The 25,752-nt window shown below is 38.2% G+C and overlaps 1 protein-coding gene across 9 annotated transcripts in view; it reads right to left on the bottom strand.

Annotated features, from left to right (window-relative positions):
* SNX29 (sorting nexin 29) overlaps positions 1-25,752 on the bottom strand; it is a 109,155-nt gene continuing 83,403 nt past the window's right edge. For 2 of the 9 annotated variants that reach the window (XM_088174426.1, XM_088174435.1), the window contains one exon: positions 7,288-9,712. In XM_088174426.1, coding sequence (XP_088030552.1) covers positions 9,553-9,712 — 160 coding nt within the window. In that variant the 3' untranslated portion in view covers positions 7,288-9,552. Of the gene's footprint in view, positions 38-7,287; positions 16,508-21,320; positions 21,675-25,752 lie in introns of those variants that run through there. The other 7 variants (XM_088174432.1, XR_015807234.1, XM_088174430.1 and 4 more) reach the window with 7 other exon arrangements.

Raw genomic sequence — 25,752 nt, 5'->3', positions numbered from 1 at the left:
ATCTGAAAAGGCTGCTCAGCCACTCTGAAGGTGCAATCTGTAAACACAGTAGGGCATTACAGCAGTCAGGAATTATCTGACAGAAAAATTATCAAAGGTAGTCAAAGCTCTCAGTCCACACTGATGTGCCAATCTAGCTGTGTTCTGCTGTTTCTGCACGTCCAGATTTCCCATTAATTACATCTCAGCAGGAGTTCTGCATACAGCAGTGTGGTCAAAGACATTTTCAATCCCCAAGGAAAAGCAGACTATCATAGTGTATCCTCTGTCACGCAGGGAGGAGAACCCTGCCCATGCTGATTAAGTACAGCAGTTGACAGCAGATGTTATTTGTTAATTACTAACATATCCAAAGGGTCCCATGGCTTGACAGACTTGGTAACAGATCCATTACCCACTTTGTTTTATCTCATTATGGAACATATGGTGGCAATTTGATGTAGTACAATTTTAAACATTTTTTAATGTATTCCTACATTCCTCACTCACTTTTTCTGTTGCTTCTTGATGGGTCAGAACATGTGCTTTCTTTTATTTTCCTTTTTTCTAGTATCCAAATACCTAGTATTTTCCAACACAGTATAACTGCTCAGAGGTACTGATGTATCTCATCTCCCAATTCATACTTTTTTTTTCACCTTTGAAAAATATCAACCAGATGGTTTCCAAAAATGACAATTATATCTAATGCATTGTTTGAAATTAAAGTACCACTGCAAAAATACCTCTCGTGTTTTTAACTCCTAGAAGCCATACGTATCACTTTGGGTGCACAAAGAACTGTGAGTTCCATCACTGTATTAGACAAAAGCCCACTGAGAATTTGAGCTGTTTCAAGATGAAGCTGAGTAGCTAAAATGTATGCTACAAAGTATTAGTGTGTATCTAAAGCTCAGATCTGAAAAGCAGATCCTTCAAACTGCTCAGCAGCTGAAATATAAAGGACATTATTTTTTTATTTACTCTTACAATTAAGAAATACACTTGCTTGTGTCCATCAGTGGAAACAAGATTTATTTCCAATGACAGATGTCCGAGGTGTTACCCGCTTTGATTTGTAGCTAGAACGTTACTTAACTATATTAAATTATATATGCTTTTCTACTTCTCTAGAAATCAATCTTCCCTCTTTGGAAGGCACCTGAAAATTTTCCTAGGAACAGTATGGCCAGCAGGACCAGGGCAGTGACTGTCCCCCTGTCCCAGGCACTGCTGAGGCCACACCTCGAGTCCTGTGTCCAGCTGTGGGCCCCTCATGGCAAGAACTGGACATGGAGGTGCTGGGTCATGCCCAGAGAAGGGAGCAGAGCTGGGCAGGAGCTGGAGCACCAGGAGTAGCTGAGGGAGCTGGGGGAGCTCAGCTGCAGAAAAGGAGGCTCAGGAGGGACCTTCCCACTCTCCCCAAATAGCTGGAAGGAGGGTGCAGCCAGGTGGGGTCGGTCTCCCCAGGAACAGAAGGAGGGGAAATGGCCTCAGGTGGTCCCAAGGAAGATTTAGATTGGATATTAGGAATAATTGCTTCACCGAAAGGGTTGTAAAGTCCTGGCACAGCAGCTCAGGGAAGGGGCAGACTCACCATCCCTGGGGGATTTAAAAGTTGTGTTCATACAGCATTTGGGTACATGGGGTAATGAGGGACTTGGCAGTGCTGGGGGAACAGTTGGATTTGATGATCTTAAAAGTGTTTTCCAACCTGAATGATTCAATGATTCTATATAAAATCGAGAATGTTAATAAACATAATTTAATTTCCAACTAGAAACTGTCAATGTAATTGGCACATGTTGAAGCGTCTTCCTTCATGGATGAATTAGCACATGAAAAAATAGGGAATAAAAATAAGAAAAAGCAAAATACTTACAAAAATTAGGCATTTTAAATTAATATTAACCCGATTAAATCTTTTCTTGCTAAATTCACTTAGCCTGTAAATATTTTTCACAGATTGAAGCTATGTAATAGCAATATGAAATATATTTTATAATAGCAATAATTCCCAATGAAAGGCATTGTTTTTGACAGCTCTGGCAGATGTTAGTTGGAATTATTAAAAACAGGCTTTTGTCATGCAAAGTTCCACAGAATCACAGAATATTCTGAGTTGGAAGGAATCCACAAGGATCATGGAGTCTGAGTCTTAAGTGAATAGTCCACACAGGGATCAAGCCCACAAAAAGTCGATGGTGTAGAAGTCACACTGAGTAAAACAAACCCTTGATGTACCTCAGCTGATTCAGAACAACATGCAGCACCAGGAATAAAATTAATCATGAAAATATTCTTAATAGAAAAATGGACTAGTTAAAATCAGAGCTGAAGCCCTATGCAAAGGTGAATTTATCAGACATGAATTCTGGAAAACTGGGGAAGGGCAGATCTTAGTAATCCAACAGAGACCCCAAAAATATCCCAAACTCACCACAAGCAGGTGTAAAAAGTGAATCTCTAAGAGCTTCCCACAGAAAGACCAAGCCTGAGGTGCCATAGGCTTGGTATTTTTAACAACATGCAAGTGCAGTTTGCTCAGCACAAAGCTCTGGGGGCAGGACACCTGGAAACGAGGGGCCCGTGTGACTGAACCAATCACAAGCTGCATGTGAGTAAATATTACATTAAAAATAAAGACATTTAGCAATGGCAGTGTATGGGATAAGGTATATACACTTGCTGAGCATCTTTAAAATATTGGGAAATTAAGAAATGTTAGAAGTGGCATGGATATTGTTGAATTGGAAATAAAAAGAAAGTTATCACCATGGTTCTTAGAAATCTCACATAATAGAAGCCTGCTGTCCCAGTGCAGGTCAAAAAATGGCAAGAATAATTCAGAAAACAGGCGTGACACACACACACACACACAAACTGCATGATGATTTTTTAGAAAAAAATCAAGCACGACTTGCAATATATCAAAATGTCAGCCATCTATTTTAAATTTGGGAATACAGTAAGTTCACTCAAAATACTTAAAAGATCATTCAGAAAGAGTGAAATGCAGTAGCAAAAATCTTACTCTAAACATTATATTAAAAATATCTTTGCTCTTTCTTCTGACAGATTGTTTTTACAAAGCCTTTTCCTTATTTCCTTTAAATTTTTAGGGATATAAAAAATAAATTTAAAATTTTTTTTTTTTTAAAGCAGTAAATAGTAAATCCTCCACACGTCCTTTCCTGGAAAGAAAAATTTTATAGGACCATGTAGAAATGCCAAGCTGTTAGAATTTTCCAACCTGAAGCAACCTGAAGCTGTGCCTGGGTGCACAGAAAGATCAGCAGACCCTTCAAATGACCTCGTTCTTCCCAGGATTTTAGAGGTGACAACGAAGCAGCAGCATCCCAGCAGCTGGACAAGGCAGTGGGATGCAGCACAGGAAGGGTTACAGCACAAACCCTTCCCAGCCTTCTCCAGCCCAGGGCTGGGACTCTGCTTCTCTTTCCCCCAATGTGCTCTAGTACCTCAAGCACAAAAGGAAAAAAAAATCCTTTGCCTGAAACTATTAATTTAAAATTTATAGCATAATTTTGCTTTATGATCTTAAGTAACTGAGATATGAAAAGCAAAAACAAAATCCTAAGGACTGCCAAGACTAATTAAAAGAAGAGTTCTGTCATCTAACTTCTGTAATGACACCTAACCTGCTACAGGTTTTAAAAGATGCAGATAAACTTCACTGTGGATTTTACAGTGTCTGTAACATGAACTGTTCAACTAATTAGATTGCTCTACAATGCTAGAGACTTGAAGAATTGTAATTGAATTAACCAGCAGGTTATTCTGTGAGTATGAGGAATCTACCAACACTTTATTTTTGTTAAACTACAGCTTTGTCTGGTGGAAATTGATTAAATGCATATAATGGCTCCCTTTTAAAACTTCCTTTTTCACATAATAAGGAAGCTTCCAGTTATGAACTGGATATGAAATTGCCAACTGTATCATACCACAATGAAAGGAACTAAAACATTCAGATGTGGACTATGAATGGAAAAAAGCCAAACTTTTATCTAGTGTGATTATAAACTGAAATGTTCAAGATGACTTTCAATAAATACTATTTCTCACGTGAAGAAATAAGATTATAACAGTCTGTTATGTACTACATCATTCTAGAAACACATTGAAAAAATGAACATAAATCAAAGAAGCAATTACAAAACAGCTGAATAGGACAAATAGGATGTATAAACACTCTACTTCTTTTTTTTTTTTTTTATTTTCTCCTTGGTAAAGTAGCATATTTTAATCCGGTTACAATAAAATTACCACAGGATATTAAAAAAAAAAAAAACAAGAAAGTATTTAGAAAATTTTATATATATACATTTGCTCAAAAATTCTATTATGTAAACATTAGCATAGCAAGTTAAAATAATATTAGTTTATTAACACTTATGTGAATACTGTACATATATATGTTTAATTAATAATATCTTTTCTACAGTTTAATAGTAACAACAAAAAAATCCCTCTCCTAAGTCAAAAAGGGAAATTCAGCTTCTTCAGTTGCCAACAGGTTTGGTCCCACATGCAAGACACCGAGTTCTTCATCTCAGTGTTAACTAAGAACAGCACAGCCTTTGAAATACAGAACTGGCTTTTCAACCACACTTATATTTTTATAATGTTTTGTGTCTTAAATGATTAATACTCAAAAAAACCACTTATCACATTTTAATTATTGTCATGGCATGGAGATAATTTCTGAAATCTTGTTAAAGGAACTCATTCCCCTACAGGGAAGTGCAATAAATTCTGTTTTGATGTGATAAAAAACAGTATTTTTTAAAGTCCAGTTATTTGCAGCAATTTGTAAATTTGTAAAAGTCATTCCTTTCTTAACATTTCAGTGCTGTTGTCTAGAATAAATTCATGCCATTATGAAAAAACTAAGCCATTAATATTGATTAGAAGTATGCTCTCATTATTTTTGTAGAAGGAATTTATAAATAATCTAAATTCTCTGTAACTGGATCATAAAAGTACAGTTCGTGTAGAATGAGAAATAAATGAAATGTAGTGTCACACCACCATAGAACAAGTGGTTTATCCTCCCTTCAATATGTGATACACAAAGCAGCTTAATTGATATTTTAAAATATATTTTGTATTTCATATGGATATTGTCCTGTAGTAAAGTGTTTCTTTGAATACAGAATGCTATGAAACTATCAAACTTACAAAATAATAATTAAGTTAATATTTCATGTGGTGCAGGGTGCTGACTGAAATACCCTAAGCTACAGAAAATGAAGGAGAGACATCCTTTGCTTTCTTGAATTGTTTAATCACTTTTCCAGAAGTGACTTAAGATCCTATTCAGAAGCATTACTGTTGTTTCTAAGGAGAAAAATGTGGTTTTGTGTGGAAAAGGTTTCTTTTCATATATCCTAGAGTTTCAGTTGGAAGAGTCCAAGGCTGATTCCAAGATTTGCAAGGGTGTATTGCAGCAGGATTTGATAAAAAGGTTGTGGTTTTTTTTTCTTTTAAACAGCTGTTCCACAGGTTTCTCATTGTCATTTCAAGCAGGTCATTGTATTTCTGTCCACAGGTATGAATTATCTGTTCTCAGAATTCCAAGACACTAGATGAAAAATACTTTGGGGTAGGGGGTTTGAACCTTTGAAATGGCATGGAACTTCTAGCAGAACTGAAATCCTTGCATTCTTTGAAGGAAAAAAGAATGACATCAATATCAGAAAGCACCAATTACGGATTCTGGTACAAAATACCAGGTTCTTAAACATTAATATGTCCTGGCAGAAGCATCATTAGTTCACTGGGGGTTCACCAAATCTCATTTATTATTAGCTTGCTGCTCTGAGTCAGTCAACCCCATTGTTAGTGGGTTTGTATTAATTAGTTAGACAGCTACCATGTAGATATTATTCTGTACAATAAACTACGACTGTTACCAAAAAAAAGCAAACAAAAAAATCCACCTTAGCAATAGGTCACAATTTCGAGCCAGTAATCTTTAATACCATTCTGTTCTTTCTCTAAATGCTTGTATTAATTCAATCAAAATGGCTTATGACTTGCAGTAGATTCTGTAAGGTAGTATAATTTGATTACAACTATCACATCAACAATATATTCCATTAAAAAGACTGGCTTTGAAATTATTATCTTCCTAAGAATATGTGACTTAATGGAGACATCAATTTAAGCCTTTATAGCTATGTCAATATCTTGGTTCATATAAACCTTAGAGATTTATTATTATTATTATTATTGAGAACTTAGATTTAATTTGCAAAAGCCAAGTCGACACATTGCATTCTCTATAATGAATGAGAGAATCTAAATAAATGAGATTCTGAAAAACCACAATCTGTGAATACTGATCGAGACATCTGCAAAAGCTGCAAGAGCTCTGCCTGCTCTCTCTGTTTCTTAGGGAAGGGCTCATGGTGGAGGTGACTGGACAACAGCACTGCAGTAGAAGCTGTGCCACTTTTTTACAGTTTATTTTGAACAGTCACGAAAGGACGCAGAGGAGAAGCCCTGGATCTAAAGACAAAGCAGGAATGAAATGCAAACAAGACCACAAATTGCTCTAGGCTGGTTCTACCAGCCAGGAACAGCTCCAGGGCCCAGCCTGTCCCAAGGCCTCTGTCCTGGGATTACAGCACTAGCCACTGGTGCAGAACGGGCACTAACGAATTAATTAATAATTCATTAGTAACGAACTCATTGTGAGCTGCTCTCTGAGCATGGATTGGGGGTTTAAGAGCTGTGAATCAGCCAAAGGAAATTTAGAGCTGTACAAAATTTTAACTGCATGGAATTGGGTGAACAGGAGAGCTGAAAAAACCATTTCACTGGCAGAGTCATTGTCACACTTACAGCTACTTCAGATGAACAATGGAACTGCTTGGGATTCTTAATAGCAACTGGTCAACCTTCTTCAAGAGGCTTTGCTGGTTCTGGTGAATGAACAGAAGTGGGATTGTAAGAGATACAGGATTTTAGACAGGGCCTTTCCGAATGTCTTGAGGCAGTAAAAATTTGGGCGTTCCTGTCAGCAGGCCCCTGGTGGCACTCATGCAGGCACCTCTGTAGCCCTCAACATAACCAGGGGTATAAAGTGGGAATGCCACCTTGTGAAGAAAGGCCTTCATCTGATTATTTCCTGATTTTAGAGAAACCACAGCTGAGCTTTTAAATGGATTAGTAATGCACCCATTATGGTATCTTGTATCACCAAGTGAACATTGTTTGCAGACTGTAATCTTAGCAGCTAAATTCAGCTAAAGTTAACAAAGAGCAATTTGTACACGGTAAACAAGTTTAGTATTTTTATAAGATCTACATACGTACTTTAAAAAATTACAAGAAGCAAGATTATCAGGAATGAAATAATTTTAAGAGCCAAATGCAGATACAAAAAATTCCTTTTAAACAACTAAAAAGAAATTCAGTCTGCAGTAAATGAAATTTCTTACCATTTGCAGCTTGCTGAATAAGTACTTGAATCTGTGAATTATTTCTTGAAAATGAATAGAGCTTCATGTAACAGATACATCACAAAGGTTTCCACACAGTGTTTTCTTTCAAATTTACTTGCAATTCAGTGTTAGTACATGTGCCATATTTCTACTAACCAAGTCTCCACTTTCTGAAAAATGAGTTAAAATTGTTTCAAAGTGAGACCATCATTATAGCTACTTTTCTTTCCAACAAAGACAAATTAAACCATTAGCAGTGCATCAGGCTGAAGAGTTTGGAGAAGCTACTTAACTGCCAATCTACTCACTTTCCTGTCTTCTTAAGTAAGTGTCACACTGTAACTAACAAAAAACACCAACAGTAATTAATCTGTTAATGAACACACAGCAGCGAGCTCCCAGGCTGGCCTTTGGGCTTTTCTCTTTGTCTGTGTGGTAACTGAGACCTTTTACTGACTGGCAAGCATTGTTCCATTTCTGTGACATGATTTTACTTGGTGGTATTTCACCTACTGAAATTTCTGACCTGGAGATGAATCCTACTCCTCTCTGCCACATTTTGCAGTGGAGTGCAATCTAAAGCTCCATATTTCAGTGGTGGGAGTCCAGCTCGAGGGGCTCAGGCTCAGGTTTGCTGATTACTCACTGTGGGTAACAAAGCCCTTCTCACCTGAGAGGTGCCACCGAAAATGACTGACCTGCCTGAACAGCACTCGCTGCTCACAGCAATGCAGAACACAAGCTCCAGTTTGCTGCAACTTTAGTGAAGCACTGAGGTACAAAGTCTGCTATGCATCATCAGCTTGTTTTTTCCTGGAGAATAAGATGTAAAAATTTAATATAATGAAGGGAGAATAAAATTACAAGATACATCAATTTAAGTAACGTTATCCAAAGAAACTTCTGAGAGGAAAGATGTTCTTACATAAAGGAAAACCAGAACACAATTGATAGAAAATTTGAACATACACTGCTTAAACTTAATGAAGAGAAGAAGATAGCTAAACCATAATTAACTGCCTACGGCAGTGCAGCTAATGGATACTGAACTGGATTCCAGTTAATCCATGTCAGGACTTCCATCACTTGTAACAATTCTTGACAATTTTTTAGTTACTCTTACAGTTGTAGCATTACAAATTACATTTCAATAAGAGGTGATGGGTAACAGGCACTTTCATTACAGGCAATTTTTAAAGTATCACCATGTGAAGGATTTTACAAAATCAGATTAAGAATTCCACTCTGTTAATTCCACTCTCTGTTAATGATGGACTGCTCTGTAACATAAGCAACAAATTAATAACTCAATATAATCCAAGACTTCAAAGCACTGTTTTGTATCATGCTAATTTTGTATATCCATGTGGTGGTTTGTAGAAATTAATAATATTGCACCTGCCTTACAGAAGACTGAAATTTCTCTAAAAAAATTATTACATTCTCCGATTTTAAAGAATTACTTCCCACAAATGAATGCTATTGAGAATATCTAACTAGAAATGTACAAAAGCTATTTTTCCACCTGTAATTTTTCTCATCATCTACACTGTCAAGTTTTTAAAAAACCTTTGTGTGTCAGAGGTTTACAATAAGAAAAACAAAACAACCCAGTCTTTCTATTTACAAAAGGTAATAAATTAGTGAGGTTCTTTTAAGCACATCCTTCTGACATATTAAGTAAAACCATAATGGTTCTTCTAAGGAAAAAAAAAATTGTCTTAACGTGAACCCCATGTCTCTCTGGAACAGAAAACTGTACATGGAAAAAGGGACAACATAATACAAACAAGGAATTCATTGTGACAGGACTTCAGAGGAACAAAGGAGAATTTGTGCAGTGCAGCTTTACAAAACAAAGGAAATGCCGATCAGTTTGCTGAGCTCTCGTGAAGAGCCCTCATATTCTTTTGAGAAAGTGATTACTGCCTTCCAAAGTAGTTAATCAGGATATGACCCTTGGTAATGAATGTCTCTTTTCAGGATTTAAGTTGATGCAGCTGTAGTCTCTTCAGGAGCTTAAATTATAAATATAGGCTAGGAAGGAACCACAGAACAACTTGAAGTGTGTGCTGCCCGTAGTGGCAACTCAGGAGAAGGGTCAGAGGTCGCCACTCTGAGGCTCCAGGCTCCGGGGCTCCCTTGGGTGGCCACGGGACAGTTTGGGGAAGCGGGTGGTCACTTTCGAGCGATTGCTTTTGCTCACTGCTTCTCCAGAGGGTGGGATATCACTAGGGAGACAAAAAATAAACACAGAACAGCTAATTTATGTTACATGTAAATTGTTGTGTAGTTATTTCCAACATGAAAAAAGCGGATGTTATGAGAGCCTGGCACATGACTGTGAAGTACAGCACACATCTTCGACATCACGGAATTGCATTCTTTCCACTGCTGTCTCAAGTGGGAATTACAAAATGGGCTCTTTCAGAAATGAGAACTAGTAGAACTTTCAATACTTTATGGAAGATTGCAAGTTACAGAATAAAAGCGGATCTCTATGAGTTGCAGTTCAGAAATGGTGGGAAAAGCATTTTGAAGTGATAAAAGTACAAGCAAAATAGACAAGAGCTTGGATGATGCTCAATTAACAATCCTCTAATCATGGATGGATGTATCAGTACATGATGAAGTACACTGGTAATACATCCCTGAATTCTTCAGTCTCTCCTGAACCACAACATACTGCAGTCTTACATGAATGAGCCTTTTGCAAAAGACCCTGAGAAGTACATTATATTCAAAGACAAGCAGTAACAGAAAATTCCAGCTTACCTAGGTGATATTCAGGCTATAGACTCCTCGGAAAACTACAGTATAAAGGGATAGCATTGTACTTTTGCCATTCTTTTACAGGACTCCACATGGTTTTTAATTAAACTGCTTACACAGAGATCAATAAATAGAACTAAGTTTTGCATTTAGCAACTCAAGTAAGCAATAAAATTCCACAGCACACAAAGCCAAGCTTATTTTCATAAGTTAAGAACCCCAACCTTATAATACTTATCTTCAGAATGTGATAACAAGTCCAGAAAGGAGAAATTTCTCATCTGCACTTCTGGCCATATTAAACAAACAAAGATATATTTGAAAACAATCCCCCCAGTCCTCTGTGCAGTTCCTTTTCCTGCAGAATGACCTTCCTCACACACAGGCCAGTCCCTCCCTCCAGCCACAGGCACTCAGGCCCCACCGAGGTGTTTGGAGCACCCACGTGGGAGAGATGTCAGCAAAGTCAAAGCCTTGAACGAGGCCTGGATTGGCTGGGAAATTCACTTGCAGAGCACTCCTGCAGGAAAGGGCACCTGTCCTGCCTGGCCATTGCTGCAGAACTGCAGTGCAAGCACAGCCACCCCCACAGAGGGAAGAGAAAAAAAACAGTATGGAAAAGTTATGTTCAATTCAGATGCTAAGCAACAGAAAACAAAGTTTTGTGGGGTTTTTTAATGGCAGAGTATTTAACTGGTCTAAATTTCTAAGCAGAAAACTCGGAAATAGCTTTAGTTAAAATAATAAAGGATTTTCCTAAATCAAGATTCACCATATTCCTATTATAGTATTTAGTCTTCCAAGGTAACTAAGAAGTCCTTTGTGTGAAAAAATGCATAAAATACCTGTGGCATACATCCTCCTCCTCTTCAATAACCAGATTAACAAGTTAGATCTTTAATTCCTTATTTTCCTTGTCACTAAAATACAAAGTCTAAAAATTAATTTAGCCTATGTTATTAATTCTAGGTAGCCAACGATAATTGGACTTCCAACTGTGGCCCTATGATTTCCTATTCTAAAACTCAGCAATGCTATCTAAGTTGCTGTAGAGAATTCTGATCATGTGAATCCAATTTCAGCTGTGCTCATTACCATGGATTTCTTTTAGTAACATGAATATTATTACTCATAATTTTTATACTATTTATAAAATTGAGCAATGCAGTGTTGATAATATAATGCTTGTAAAAGAGAGCATGTGACATTGGCTTCAGTGAGTTGTGATTTTGTTTTAAGATATGTATTTTTCAGAACATGTAAAATAATCTAAATATCAAATATACAATGGAATAAAATTAAATGTTCACCTCATTGGCTTTGCTCAATCTAAAACGTGTTAATTCACCAGCACAATGGCCACTGCTGGCAGAGTTTGGCAGTGTGAGGCACACAGGAATCCTTGGCAGGTACAAGGTGGTTTACCCTGCAGCAGAGAGCACGAGCACAGTGCAATTACTGTAATTTGGTGATTGCTCTATGGAAAGCACATTTCAATGCACAAGCTCCTCCTGCTGGCATGTCCCCAAAACGACATCAGTGCCAGCCCAATGGAGCAAAGCTGTTCAGAGGGAAAAGGGCAAAAGGGGCAGAAGGAGTTCCCCTAAAATGAAGAGAGATTAATTAATTTCAGTCTGCCCTACCAGGCAGGGCTGAGGTAATCAGGTCGTTTAGGGTAATTAAATGAACACCAATGTCTGTAAGCAAAGGACAGAAATGGCAAGTAATTCTGCTAATTTAGATGATGCTACTCCACAACATGATAATTCTAATAACTAAATTAGAGATTAATTTATCTTAAATGTCTTAGCTAATTTTTATAATGACAATCTAAGACACATCATTATCTAATGTAGGTTTACAGAAATCAATGTATATCTGAGGAATTACATCTTCATGCATCCAGCATGAAAAGAAAACTGGAGCTGAAATTGAATTGATCAACTTCCATGGAAACAGATGTTCTATGAGGGAAAAAGTTTCAAGTATTAAAATAAGAGTCATAAATTTAAGAGTCTCTCAGTCCCTTTTCATCCTCCCTTTTTCCAAACCTGATGGGACAACCACCCATCTCACTTGCCTGCTTTGGCTCTGGCTTTTTTACCAAAATGACCAACCCCCTCCAAAATACATGGTAATAAAGTAGGAGGAAAAGATTAATCTCCCATCTCTTCTGCCTCCTGTTATTAGATTTAATAATTTATTTCTGGCCTAGAGGTTGAATGATATCTATACAGTCTCTGGCATTAAACAAGACACTTTCTAAACGTACTGATAGTTCAACAGGTTAAATATTCCACAAACTCTTGGGCAGAGGTATAAGACCTTAAAATTATTCTGACTGTATTTCTGGCAAATGCACATCAAGATGGAATTGAGACAAATCTTTTTGCCACCAAGTGTTTGGCATGGAGAAGGAAGAAAAAGCCATTAACTACAAGGTTTGCAAATCCTCTCATTTGTCACATTCAGTAAAATTAGTCCCTGGTTTACTTTTGGGGGAGGCTGAGTTAGGGTCCACATCTAGTTGATTGTTTAACTCAGACTAAAATACAAATTTAAAATACCTAAATCTAAACCGGGAGTAACTGTACTGCAGTAACTCACCCAGCTCCTCCAAGTCCCCGAGGTAAGTTTGCAATTTGTATGAGCCTACACCTGTCCCAGCTGCACCTGTTTGGCTTTAATACAACATTCTGCTTTTCGTTCTATTCCTTCTGAGCCACAGAAGCCTTAGCAGGGTCCAATTTTCCAGGCCGAGCCTGGCAGGCAGAGAGGCTGGCCAGGCTCTGCCCTGTTCAGCAGTGGAATGTCCACCTATTAAAGGCTCAAGTTCTTTTCTACATTCTCACCTTGGCCCATTCTGAAGAAAAAAGCAACCTGCTGAGGCAATCAATTCCTCCTTCCCACGGGTCATTGTTTAGCTTTTAAGCATTCCTGATTGATCTGCCCAGCGTTTGTTTGGCAAACGATTCCGTTTCATTGATTTTGTCTTGGTGTCAAGTTCTGCCTGAGGTGCATCTATAGAAAATAGCTTAAAATAACCGGTCCTTTTCATCAGCTGCTGGTTTATTCATACCCTTGATTTATTGCTCTCCCTGTATCCAAATGTAAACTGTATTTTCTGGGATTTTCTTTACACAGGTAGTACATGGAACTGCAGTATTTTCTTGTGAGCATTTACATGAAGAAATTGATTTCCCATCTCATTGCCTATTCTTCAGGATAAAATTAGAGGGAGACGTTTCCGATAAAAATAGTATAACCTATCTGCAATTGGAAATACTTTTGTATCAGCCAGAGATCAGAGAACAGAAGTAATAAGCACATCTTGGGAGTGTAGCAAAGCTCAGGATCTGGCTTTTCATGTATCTATCTATAGATCTATCTCACACGTAAATGCCTCTCTGGAGACATTCATCATTCTAGTTTTACTTGAGTTATATTAAACACACCTCATGAAAAAAGACATTCACTGCCAGATAAATCTGGTGACTTTTGCCAGCTTCTTGTGTTATTAATTCTTTGTTAGTCATTATAATAATCTAATTCTGGTTATAACCTCAACACTTAATGTGGTGCTCAGGTGGCAGCTCCTAAAAAAGGTCCTGTTAAGCAATGCCCAGACCATATCAGGAGATCCTTATTAGACAATTGAGAACTAATTCTGACTTGACAATGCAACATATCTCAGCACCTTCTGCCAATTCAAATCAGATGACACCTGTTGAGTGGCATTATTAACTAAGATTCTAAATTCATCAAACCATTTCACATTCTGTATTAATTCCTGCTTTGCAGGCAACTGGGTAAAATCCTTGTTTCCAGTTGGTGAAGTGTAAAAATAATTGGAGACACATTTCCTGCCACTGCTCTCAATTCTGTAGAAATTAAATATAATTATTAATAAGAAACTGTGATCTCCATTTATTAATACAAATGTCTGATCTGGATGTTTAAAGAGTCAGTTATTAACAGAAGAGATAGAAAAAGAATCCCTCTACAGTACACTTCAACACTGAAAATCCTGAAGACACTATTAGAGCAAAGTTGTCAGGTTACAACTGAATAATCTTTTCCCATCAAAATTAGATCTGAAATGAAATTTCAAGAAATAAAAATCATTAATTCTAATACTCTGTCCAATCATTTGGTTAATGTACAGCTCCTACTTACACACACACACTTCTACACTCATGACGTATTTGATCTCTTCTTGCAGTGAAATAATGACACAAAATCGTTTTTCTATTTGTTAAGATTTGAATTACCCTGACTTGAACATTCACATGCTACAATTCAGTTTCCATAACAGCATGAAGACTTTTGTCATTATCTGCATAGTTATTTGGTTTTTTTCTGTAAACCATGACACTGTATGTAACTCTGATGACACAACATTTCCCCCCACTAACTTAATTTTGAAGTTGGCATAACAAGATAGTTCTATAAGTGAATAGTATCTGTGTTATACACTCACACAGGAAATGCTCAGAACCCTGCAAAGGTGACCTTTCACCAGTTTCCATCTAAGCAATACTTCTACTTAACATCCTCCTTCCTTGGCTTTCCCCTGCACAAAGACCTCTGCATCTGGGAGTGGTTACTCTCCATGTTTTGTGATGCCCCAGACAGAATAACAGAATGCATGAATACTGTGCTCTGACAAATGACCCTGCCCAGCAGAAACCACTATACACAGATTTACATTTCTTTATAACTTATATATTTGGTTTTTGTATTCCTGTGCTAAGTTAAAAGGCAGGAAGTTTGGCTGTTCCATCCATTTCCATCTGGAAATCACCAGCATTCAGCTCTACCCATCCTCCTCCTGTCAGGGCTGACTCTGTGAGCAGCACCATCCACCACACTCACTGAGAGGGGATGAACAAGTGCTTCAGAAGCAGAACATGATCCAAGGTTGTTTATGTAATAACAAAGGGTTGGATTTGCTTTCAGAAGAACAGTGTTCAGTGAATACCTAAATTTTCTTTAAGGAAAGCACAGACAGCTAGAATACATTTTTATTGAAAATATTCAGGTAACTGAAGACAGAAGATGTGCATTAGGATTCACAATGCATCATATACAAGAAAATAAACCAAAATTTTTGTTTGGCAAGTAGCAATTTCCACGTGCTGCAGCAGCAGTGCATTACAGGGACCAGCCAGGCACTTCCTCCTCAATATTCACAAACTGTTTGCACACAACAATTTTGACATGGAAGGCAGACAATTTTAATTACTAAATTAGCTTTTAAATAGCACATAATCAATACAATTGGCATTGGGCATAACAACAAAGTTTACAGCAAATGCCTTCTCAGACACCAGGAGACATGAAGCCAGTAAAAGGAGTTAATAACACCCCTGAGCTCTCCACCTCTAATTTACACAGAACACAAAATGCAAATCATTAATTATGTTTCATGCCAAGCACTGGGAAAAAAGAAAGGAAAAAAAATAAAAAGAAATATTTATCATCTCCCCCAATTTGCTTAACTTTGCCAATATCACAGAGAGGAAAAATCCGTAAGCTTAAAATATTTCTTCCTATCTGTTCATCCCTATCATTTACCTGATCCTGAGCTCACGAATGTACTGAGGTTAATGGCAGTTAAAAACCTGGTGCATATTCCTGCCTCACTTTACCATATCAGACTTTCAGCCTTCAACACCATCTAATTCCAGCACCTGGGAAGAGCAGCAGTTTCCAGTCTCCTGATTTTCCATGGGCTTTGGGAGCAAACAGCTCCTGGTGCTTCAGCTCTGAGCTGGGCCATGGCCTGGTGGGGCCAGCTGCTGTGTCCCTGCTGAGGGGCTCTGTCCCCTCCATGCTCCCTGACTCTTCTTTGAGAATATCTCAGGAATATCTGCCCCAAAGCACTGGCAGGTGCAGCTTTCAGTGAGGTTAAATAGTCTCCAAAGGAATAATGCAACTTAGCTTTGGGTTTTGCCAGTCAACCCAGCCCACCATAAAAACCTGCACATACAATTACCATCATATTTTTAAGGACAAGCCCCTTCTTTTAAAATCACCATGGAAGCAAATGGAACAACAGAGAAAAGTTGTGATAAAAACATGTTGTTTTGATGTTCCAAGGAAGTGCTTCAGTTTTAATTGCTCCATCAAGTTAAGAGGTATCAGCTGCTTCTCTGAAGTTATCTTCATTTCTCATGAAGATTACACATGATATTAACATGTGCAGAAGGCAGGAGAGAGCTGATGTGACCATTCTCAGAGATAGATCCAGATTTGAATCAATGCCACGTTAAAAATAACAGCTATGAATATAAAGAAATGAACAAACTTAAAAACAGGAATCATAATCATAACTTTTCTGGAAAATATGGTGGCAACAATAACATGAAGAGCACTGCTCAACAGCAATCACTCTTTCTGGGTTTTATTTTTTTAAATACTAAGGGCATGTTATTACATTCCAGCCATAAGCTGAATACTAATAGTGATCCATGACCTAAAAACCTCAAAAATATAGGCCATAATCTCAACCCCTGGGAGCTTTTTAATTATTCTTCGTTTTAGCCCATTATTTAGTTTTCCTTAGATAAAAAAGAAATTCCCACCGAGTTGGATAAGCCTGTAGAAAATAGTACATATCTGCACCTGGCAACATAATCACAGGGAGAGAGTTGAGATTTGGCATAGTGGAATTAGATCTGTACTCTCTAAATAAACAAAATTAAACAAGATGGAGAAATATGTAAATAAATGAGTACCATCAACAGAATAACAAGGGAAATGCTGACTTTGTTCTTGGTAATGAAGACAGGGACTAATGTTTACATTTAATCCATGACAGAAAAGCAAGCTCATGGAAGAATGACACAGCCTAGTAAATGACTATGGGAGCCAGCTTGGGATACAAGAATCTTGATGGATTAGACAGAAACTAAACAAGAATCAGGCTGGCCAGCAAAAAAAACGACCCCACTAATCAGTAACCAAAATTACATTTTCTGTTTAATCATATTTTAATTATTTTCTCTGAGAAATGAAAATGTCTGTGATAAATGCGGCTCATCCCTTTTGTCATTATGACTCCAAATTAGGTTAACAGGCAGCAAAATTTGCTACTGACTCCAGTGGGAGTTCAATGCATGGTGCATTGCTGGCCAGGAGCTCCTGAAATTTGGGGTCAGCTCTCCAGGCATCATCAGATTCAGAGCCTTTACAAAGTCTATCATCTTGGTCCCTCTGTAACTCAGAACTTTGCCAATGAGTTCAAAATAAAAAAAAACAGTGAGTAGCTGTGACTGTCCCACTGCTGGCAGCCACTGCAGTGTAGCTCCAGGGCTGGAATGACATTCCTGGCAGCTGGGAGCTGCTGAACCTTCTCTGTTCCAGCTCCTGGAGAAGCCTGGAAATGGCTGCTGCTGCCAAAGAATCTGCTTCTGGAGGCCAGAGTTTGTCCCACGATCACAGAATGACAAGACAGGCACTTTCCTCATTTACCTATGAAATCCCCTTCTGGTTTCTTTGAATTTGATGGCTTTTGGCCACATGAAGATTTTGTTGTTAGGAAAAACAGTCAACTTTGATAGAGGACATTTTATGGCTCCAAGTAAATTTGGAACTAAACAGTAACTCCCCTTCCCTGATTTAGAAGCTCAGTAAAGCACCTGTGTCACTGGTCAGTATCACCCGTGCACATGCACAGAACCAGGCTGTGAAATGGTGCAGGATTTTCTCTTTGCTGGGGTAGCTGCCCCAGCAGACAGGAGGGAAGTGTGTGCCTGCAGTTGCCCCTGCAGTGCTGGCCTGAGCAGCAGCCAGGAGAGGCTGTGCCCTGCACAGGTGACACACACAACCTGGCTGCAGTGACAGCTCCACAGGCACAGGAAGCCTTTTCATCTTATTCCTGACCTGTGCTCAGCAATGCTGGGCACTGGATTTTCTTGAAGCCTTCAGGATTTAGATGCATTTTGACTCAGCTGTAGCACTAACAGTAAAAATATGATAAAATATTCAATCTGCCTGACAATGCAAGCCAATGCCATTTTCTTTCCCTATGGTCACACCTGGCTATTCTCAATAGCTGATGCTCTAAGATTTATCTCTTTTATTATGTAGGAGTCTTCTACTAAAAGATTTCCAACAGAGTCAGACATTTAGAGCTACTCAGTGCATATATATGATTTACCAGATTTATTGTATTAAACTAATAAATTAAATCTCTCATAAAGAATTAATTTATGAGTTCTTAAAGATAAGAATAAAATTTGAGAAACAAGATTTCAGAAGTCAGATAGACATGGAATAGTAAGAAATGGATTCTGCTGTTTGCAAAGCCCATATTTCTAACTTTCAGACCCAAAGATTAGCAGGTCTCTTTTTAACCATATATCATGAGTTTTACTAAACTCTTGAGTGTAATTGTATCACACTTCTAAAATCTTAATCTAAAAATAAACCTTCGTACTGCTGTTGATAAACTGTGGAGCACTGTGTAATTCATATGTAAAGAAGAAAATTTGAAGAAAAATTACTTTGGTCTGCTCTTGGAGATGGTGACCCAAGCCATCCCAGTACAAATCCTTCCTGGAATGTCTGTTAAAATCAGGTTATTTGAGCAAGAGAAAACTGAAGAAGCCTGTTTAGCTATAAAGCAGACAATGTGCAGCTGTTCTGGCTCCATCCTCGCAGAGCAGCAGAGCCTGATGTCAGGCTGATGCTGTAAATATGCAAAGTTCTTGCTGGGTGTTGTCCCTGGGCTGTGCAGGAACAGGAGTGGAAGTACAAAGATGGAAATCTGTGCCATCCCTGCTGCTGCACACGGAGCAGCACTGGCTGAGGAAGCTGCCACTGTTATTTCTGCACAGACCTCAAGAGTTCAGGTCACTTGGCATTTCTGAACTGACATTTGGCCTGGTTTGTATCTACAGAGGATGTATCTGGAGACCTCTTAAGCAGTCTAAAGGAAAAATAAAAAAAACCAACAACAACAAAAAAACAACAAACCCCACAGCCAAAAAATCACTTTCTTTACTCATTGGTTAATGATGTAAAAGGCTTTGGCAGGGAAGGAAGACTGCACACTATGATTTTTTTGTTATTAATAGACAAGTACCTATAATTACATGAAGTTATTCTAGGATACTTCAGCTAACTGTCCATGGATTCTGCTGCCACCACACAAGTACCAAACATATTAAAAATACACCACAAAAATAGGATCTGTAATAAAACAGAATTGAATGGATTATGTTTACAGCTGGCAGATAAGCAAAACCAAGGAACAAAGCTTCTGTAGGATGTTTTGAATTTCAGTGATGGCCTGTAGCTAATTCCTGCTGTTTTCACAGGAAAAACTGATGGCTGCTGCAATGTTTTTCAATACAAGTTCAAATGAGAAAAAGAAATAACCCACCTCCTTTTAAAAAACTCTGCAGTTGGGCATAAACAAGCTGGTTATGGTCTGGATTAAAGCCAAGTACATGCACAAGTACAAAGATACCTCCCTTATGAAGATTATTTGCTTTATGTATTTGAATGGATGCATCCATTTATCCATTACTGTCAGTGTTGCACAGAAAGGAGTATGAATAAGCACTGGAAGACTGCAATATAAGATGTATAGACAGATTGTTCTAAACCACAGTTCCATGAGTATTCCTTACTGCTTCATATTCTAAGAGAAAGGAATAAAGTTTATGTTCCATCCTCAGCATAGCCTCTTTCATTCCTCAAAATCTCTTCCACCGTGGAAAAGTAATTAAACTTAATCTTTGGTTTTATTCCCAGTGAGATAAGCATTACTGGACAGTTTTTCTTGCAATACTCCAAAGCTAACAGCTAGATGAAGAGGAAAAACAATCATGTTGTTTCATTAGCAAATTATTTTTTAAAAAATCATTCTACTAATTCTGCCATTCAAGCAATTATGTAAAATTTACATATGGGAATACATTTGCACACACTCATTCTGATTTAAAGAACAGTGTATTTTCAATAATTATACTCTTTTTCCTCTGCATAAGAGATTTCTCAAGGGCAATTGCTCTGAGATATTGACATTTCAGGGGATCTGGAGCAAACATCATAAACTCATGTCTGAGAGCTCAGCTTGCAATATCTCTGACAATGCCTAACAGAAATCCACCTGGCTAAAACTGCTTGCAAATGCCATGCTGCACCAAAAGTGTGTGCAGATGTCACAGAGAATTTCCACCCAATATGGAAAAGGCCCTTGGCTGAATGTAGAGCAGCTCCCTGTGCACCACAGCCTGATGTGCAAACACCAGCAGTGCCCACTGGGATGGTCATGAGGCAGGAATGGAAGCAGGCAGGGATTTTCAGGTGCCATTCATTATTTTTCTGCACCAGATACCTTGGCAATGCCATTTTCCATTTCAGACAGTAGCAGAAAGGCAGTTTGGTGACATGACAATGGGTGCTTGGGAACTGAAGAGAGAACAGTGCTCTATCCCTGACCAGGAGATAGAGACAACCTGGTAGGTCATGGAACTCAGACCCTGCTTCCCAAACAAGAAATCCCCTAAATCCTATTCTCACTGGGGGTGCTGCCTTTGTACAGCAAATGCACACATGCTGGTCTGGGAGTTCTCTTCTCCCACATTTTAGAAACTGGTAGAAGAAAAGTGATTTTTTGATGGTCTGTGTTGTTGGCAAGTATCCTTATTAAGCTTACCCTGCTAATAGAATTCAAGCTGCAAATGTCAAATTAAAGTCTTTCATTGAACATACACTCTGAACTTCAGCAACTGGTTTGTACCAGGAGTCATCTGTTATAAACTGTGTCTATCCGTTTCGTGACTCTGTGTAAGATTTTACTAAGTAGAGAATTAAACTCACAAATCTCCAGACTGGGGTTTTGTGCAGGTCACATCCCCCAGGCCACACTAGTGTAGTTTAAGTAATATATTTTGCCATGCAGACTGGTTAAAGTGAGTAAGAAGCCCCTAAATTCCTTTCAACACATCAGAGAAAATCAGGAGTAGAAATAACCTCACTCTTTATGAGAATAGTATGGCTTCAAAAACATTTTTAAGTGCCACAGTTGCATGCTATGCAACTTCTAAATATATTATAAATACAATATATATTATAAATATGGTATTATTTTGTTTGGTTTCTTTCAGTTCCATTAATCAGTTTCTATTCATTCTGTGAACACATATTTAAAGAAATAATTCCCTCTTCAGTTGCATATTTTAAATTCTAATTTCAAAAAACATAAATAGAAGAGTTGTGGGCTATGAGAACTTATCAATAAGGGAAGCTCACTATCCCATCTGCTTTCAAACCCTCCTGCCATCCCACCTACCTGCACCCTGCTTTCAGCTGGATGGAGAATGGAGCCTGGGGAATTTCTCCCCCTCCAGCATTGTGCCATTCCCAGCGAGAGCTCAGCTGTGGGATCCAGATGTGCTGCATGCAGTGGATCAGCACATCCTCACAGGGGCAGTCCTGTGGGAAGAGGGACGGGGGGTTCTGGATCCCTGAGCTCCCAGATCCATCTGCACTCACACACAGATTGCTGTGACTGACCAGATGGCTCCTTACAAAACAACATGTTCACATCAACAGTGTTCCAAACACTTTCTGCTGGAAACTTGTTTTCTGTCAGGGACCTGCAGATGGTTCCCTTTCCTTACCTGTAAGTTCTCCAAAATTCATCTCCTGAACTGGCTGTTATGCAATCTTCATATGCTGAGATTTGACTGTGAATATCTAAAGCTGGCAATTTTCTTAAAATAAGCTCCAGAAAGAGAAACTTAACAAGCAATTATAGATCAGATAATTTAAGTGCAGCTGTAGAATAAACATTACAAACTGTTTTGCAGGATTTAGTAGGCCAAAAAGTAAGCTTTAAAAATCACAAATTCATTACAGGGAACTTATGTAAATTTGGGTAAGGCCAGGAAATTGGCTCAAGAAGGGAAAAGTTTGTGAAAATAACATTATACAGCTCCATCAGAGGTGTCTGTGGTGTGTGCATGTGACACAGTGAGGCACCTGAGCCAGTCCAGAACAACCATGCAGTAAATGGCTCCTACCATCCACATCCATGCACTCACTGTAGAGGCAATTTAGTGTACTCTCACCTGCTCAGAAGCTTAAAAAATTATGCTGAGAAGAATATTATCTTCACACCAAATTAAATATTCACTTGGATTTTTTTTTTGGCCAGTCTAGTGCTCTTTCATGACCTGGATGCTACATAAAAACATGCATTAGGATACAACATAATTCTATCTCTTTGTGGGATTTTTATATTGAAATTTCTGTGCCCATTTTAAAACATTGTAATAATTTTGGGAGCTTTGATTGAAAAAGGACAAAAAGACACAGCTTTGGTAGTTCAAGGTATGAGAGCTCCCACATGCTGGAAGGTAGACACTCATGCAGCAAGAACAGCAAGAACATGGAGACATCTGCACTTGCACTCCCAGCATTTTAGCACATTCTCAGCTATTGACTGACTGAGTTGCAAACTCCTCTGTACTTTCCTCCTCTGAAAAAGTCAATTCCAGCAGAATAATGGAGCAGATTGTTACAGGCAGAGAGGATAACTAGGAAATAAACTGTCCTGACATGTCTAGTCTCATTTAACAGAAAAAGTAGGGTAACACATAGGAAAAAAACCTCTTTTTTCATTAAATTAGATGTATCACTGAAACAATTTAAAAAGAAAATTATACTCAGACAATCATGCCAGAAACTGGTTTACATAGCAAAAAGAAGTAAAAAGACAATTGCAAAAACAGTAAAAATAACTAGATGTAGCTTCCTGTGCAAATTTATGCATACTTGTTAATAAACAAAAAGGAATGTGAATCTTTGATAATTACTATTATTTGAAAGGAAGAAGAAACAAAATGCCCCATTATGTTTCTTAGCTATTCAAGTAGAAATATGTTCTATGTGCTTACTAGGAAAGTTTTGATCAATCTTGTAGAGATGTCAAACTCTTTCAAACGTGAAAATTTCGATGTCAATGTTTTACAGTTGTCAGTAACCAGCTGCAGTCTAGGAGGGTAATGGAGAGCAAATTTACTGATATTGGTTTGTATTTGACTGTTTTCATGGTTATGCTTTGCAACTCTTGATTCATTATTTTGCATGAGAACTAAAACATGCATTTGTTTTCTCCAAGATTTGGGTACAACACCGTGGCATTGCTTCTGGAGACAAACACACCACCAAGAGCCCATGAAGCCAGCACAGAGCTGCAGAACAGAGCAGCCATCCCAGCCTCCAGGAGACTGAACCTCACACACACACACCGGGGCTCTGGGCAGGCCTGGCCCAGACTGACAAACAGCTACAGCTAAAAAGCAAAACCACAATGAGCCCCAGAGGGTCCCTGTCCCTTGGGGGCTGGCTCTCCAAGGCACAGGGATCTCCTTCCTGTATCCTTCCTTAGGGCTCATCCCTTAGGCCTGGAGAATGAGCACAGTAAACTGGCACACAGGATATCACATGTATCTGCATGTTAAGTATTATTAAAATTGCCACCTGGATTTAATTTTTTGAGTATTTGCATATGCCACACACATGCACATTTCATAATTTCATATACCCACTAACAGTATCTTGATACCAATGAATAGTGACAGAGGAGTTTTAGAACTGCACAAAGAAATTGTTTCCTGCTGAGAAAATCCAGATTCTAGGGTTTCAGGATGAGTAGAGTGCATACAATGCTGAATGGGGAGGATCAACATAAAAATTACCTCAGAATCTACTAAGTATTTACATGAGTAAAAATTGATTTTAAAGTATGCAGACAATGAAGCTGAAGATAGAAGATGATTGCTTGTGAATTTTCCAAGTTTCCAGTACTTAAAAAAAATCATTCTGAATTATGCTGAAGGCACTTCACAAAAATATATTCAAGGTATGAAAGGGAGAGAATGGAAGCTTACAGAGCTGAGGATTAAAGATGAGAGGCAGTTTTGTCCCAGCACACAGAGAACAGATCCACTGAATGCCCACCAAGCTGGTCAGACAACCAAGGCAGAGGGACCTCCTCTTGCCAGGCATTTACATTGCCCTGTACATGAAGTAACACTGAATGCAGAATGCTCATTGCACCAGACCTTCTCACCTCAAGATCCTACATGGAGCTGAATCTTTATACACAGTAAGAGTATTCTAAAATACCAGAACCACCCATGTATATTTTTTAAAGGCTTGCTTTCAGAAGATAAAATACTTCCCATGTAATGTTTAAATAAAAATTCTGTAAATACCTTTGGTTGCAAGTGCAGCTACCATTGCCATTTCAAAAAATGAAAGAAAATACCAACACTCTTCCAATGAAATGGCTTCTTCTATGTCTGCATAATATGCAGTAAAGGAAAATAAATCCTTTGTAAGTGCTCTCTTTTTTTACATTCTTTTCCACCATTTTCCCATTTTCACTTTATTTTAACGTACATTCTCTTCAATCAATCCAAACTGTCTCATTCAGTCTCCTGCTATTACATTTTGCAGCACTCCTCTACTCTTATTCAACTCATTTATTCTTGTATTCCCTACCTTCTCCAGTTTTCTGTCTATAATAACTCACACTGACAGCCACAACACTGTTACCCACTAAAACCCAGCTGTTGTTTGCTCCTGTTCATGCCCAATTCTCCTCTCAACAACCTTCAGTGCTAAGTTGATTCTGTGTTGGTGAGTCAAACCTCTGGTGTCCAGAAACCATCATTCCCACAGCTCCCCATGGAAATCAATTCCCTCCTGCATTAACAACATCAAGTTATCTCTTTCAAAGCAATTCACCTGTTCATGTTCCAGTTTGCCCTCATTTCACATTTCCTTTATTACAATATAGGCCTCCAGTCCCTGTTGACTCACTCTGGTTTTCAGCCACCCAGACCTCAATCACAGTGTGACACTGCCCAAGCTCAGTGAGCAAATCCTACTGAGTATTTGACAAATTCTTATTTTGTTGCTCTACCTTCCCAAATATATTTTGTGAAAAATTACAGTTTTTTCAGTACACTCCTCCAGGCTGAAAAACTCACTCAAAAGTTCCAACTGATCAAGTCACTCCAGTTAAAAGAATTACTCTGGTGAACAACTGCAGACTATTGAATTCTGGACTTTTCTGGTTTTATGCATTGCTGTTAAATTAATTTAAACTAACATCTTGACACTGAGCTGTGCACTTTAACAGGTTATGATAATGACATCTTCTTGGGTTAAATTCTATTCCTGTATGTCATTAATTCAATATATTAACCACTGCTGATAATTAGAAGGGAATGAAGTGAGAATATTGGTAGAAACCTCAGTGCTTACAAGAAAGGTGCAGCAATTCTATATTTGAATGTCAGGTACAGCTGTCACACAGCTCGTCTGACAAGAACATCTGCATTTTTTTACTCACTTAGGACAACCACACCACACTACAAAGTCTCAAGATGGCTGTCAACATAGCTGAAAGCAAAAAATAAAATAAACTGATTGCTCCATACATTATCCCACAGTAAAGTGCTTTCATGCTATCAAGAGCAAGGACAGGAGTTTGAAG

This window comes from Sturnus vulgaris, chromosome 16 (assembly GCF_052056855.1).
Source record: "Sturnus vulgaris isolate bStuVul1 chromosome 16, bStuVul1.hap1, whole genome shotgun sequence".
In the NCBI taxonomy this organism is placed as follows: Eukaryota; Metazoa; Chordata; class Aves; order Passeriformes; family Sturnidae; genus Sturnus; species Sturnus vulgaris.
The sequence above is the reverse complement of the archived record's forward strand: the minus strand, read 5'-3'. Positions and strand labels throughout refer to the sequence as shown.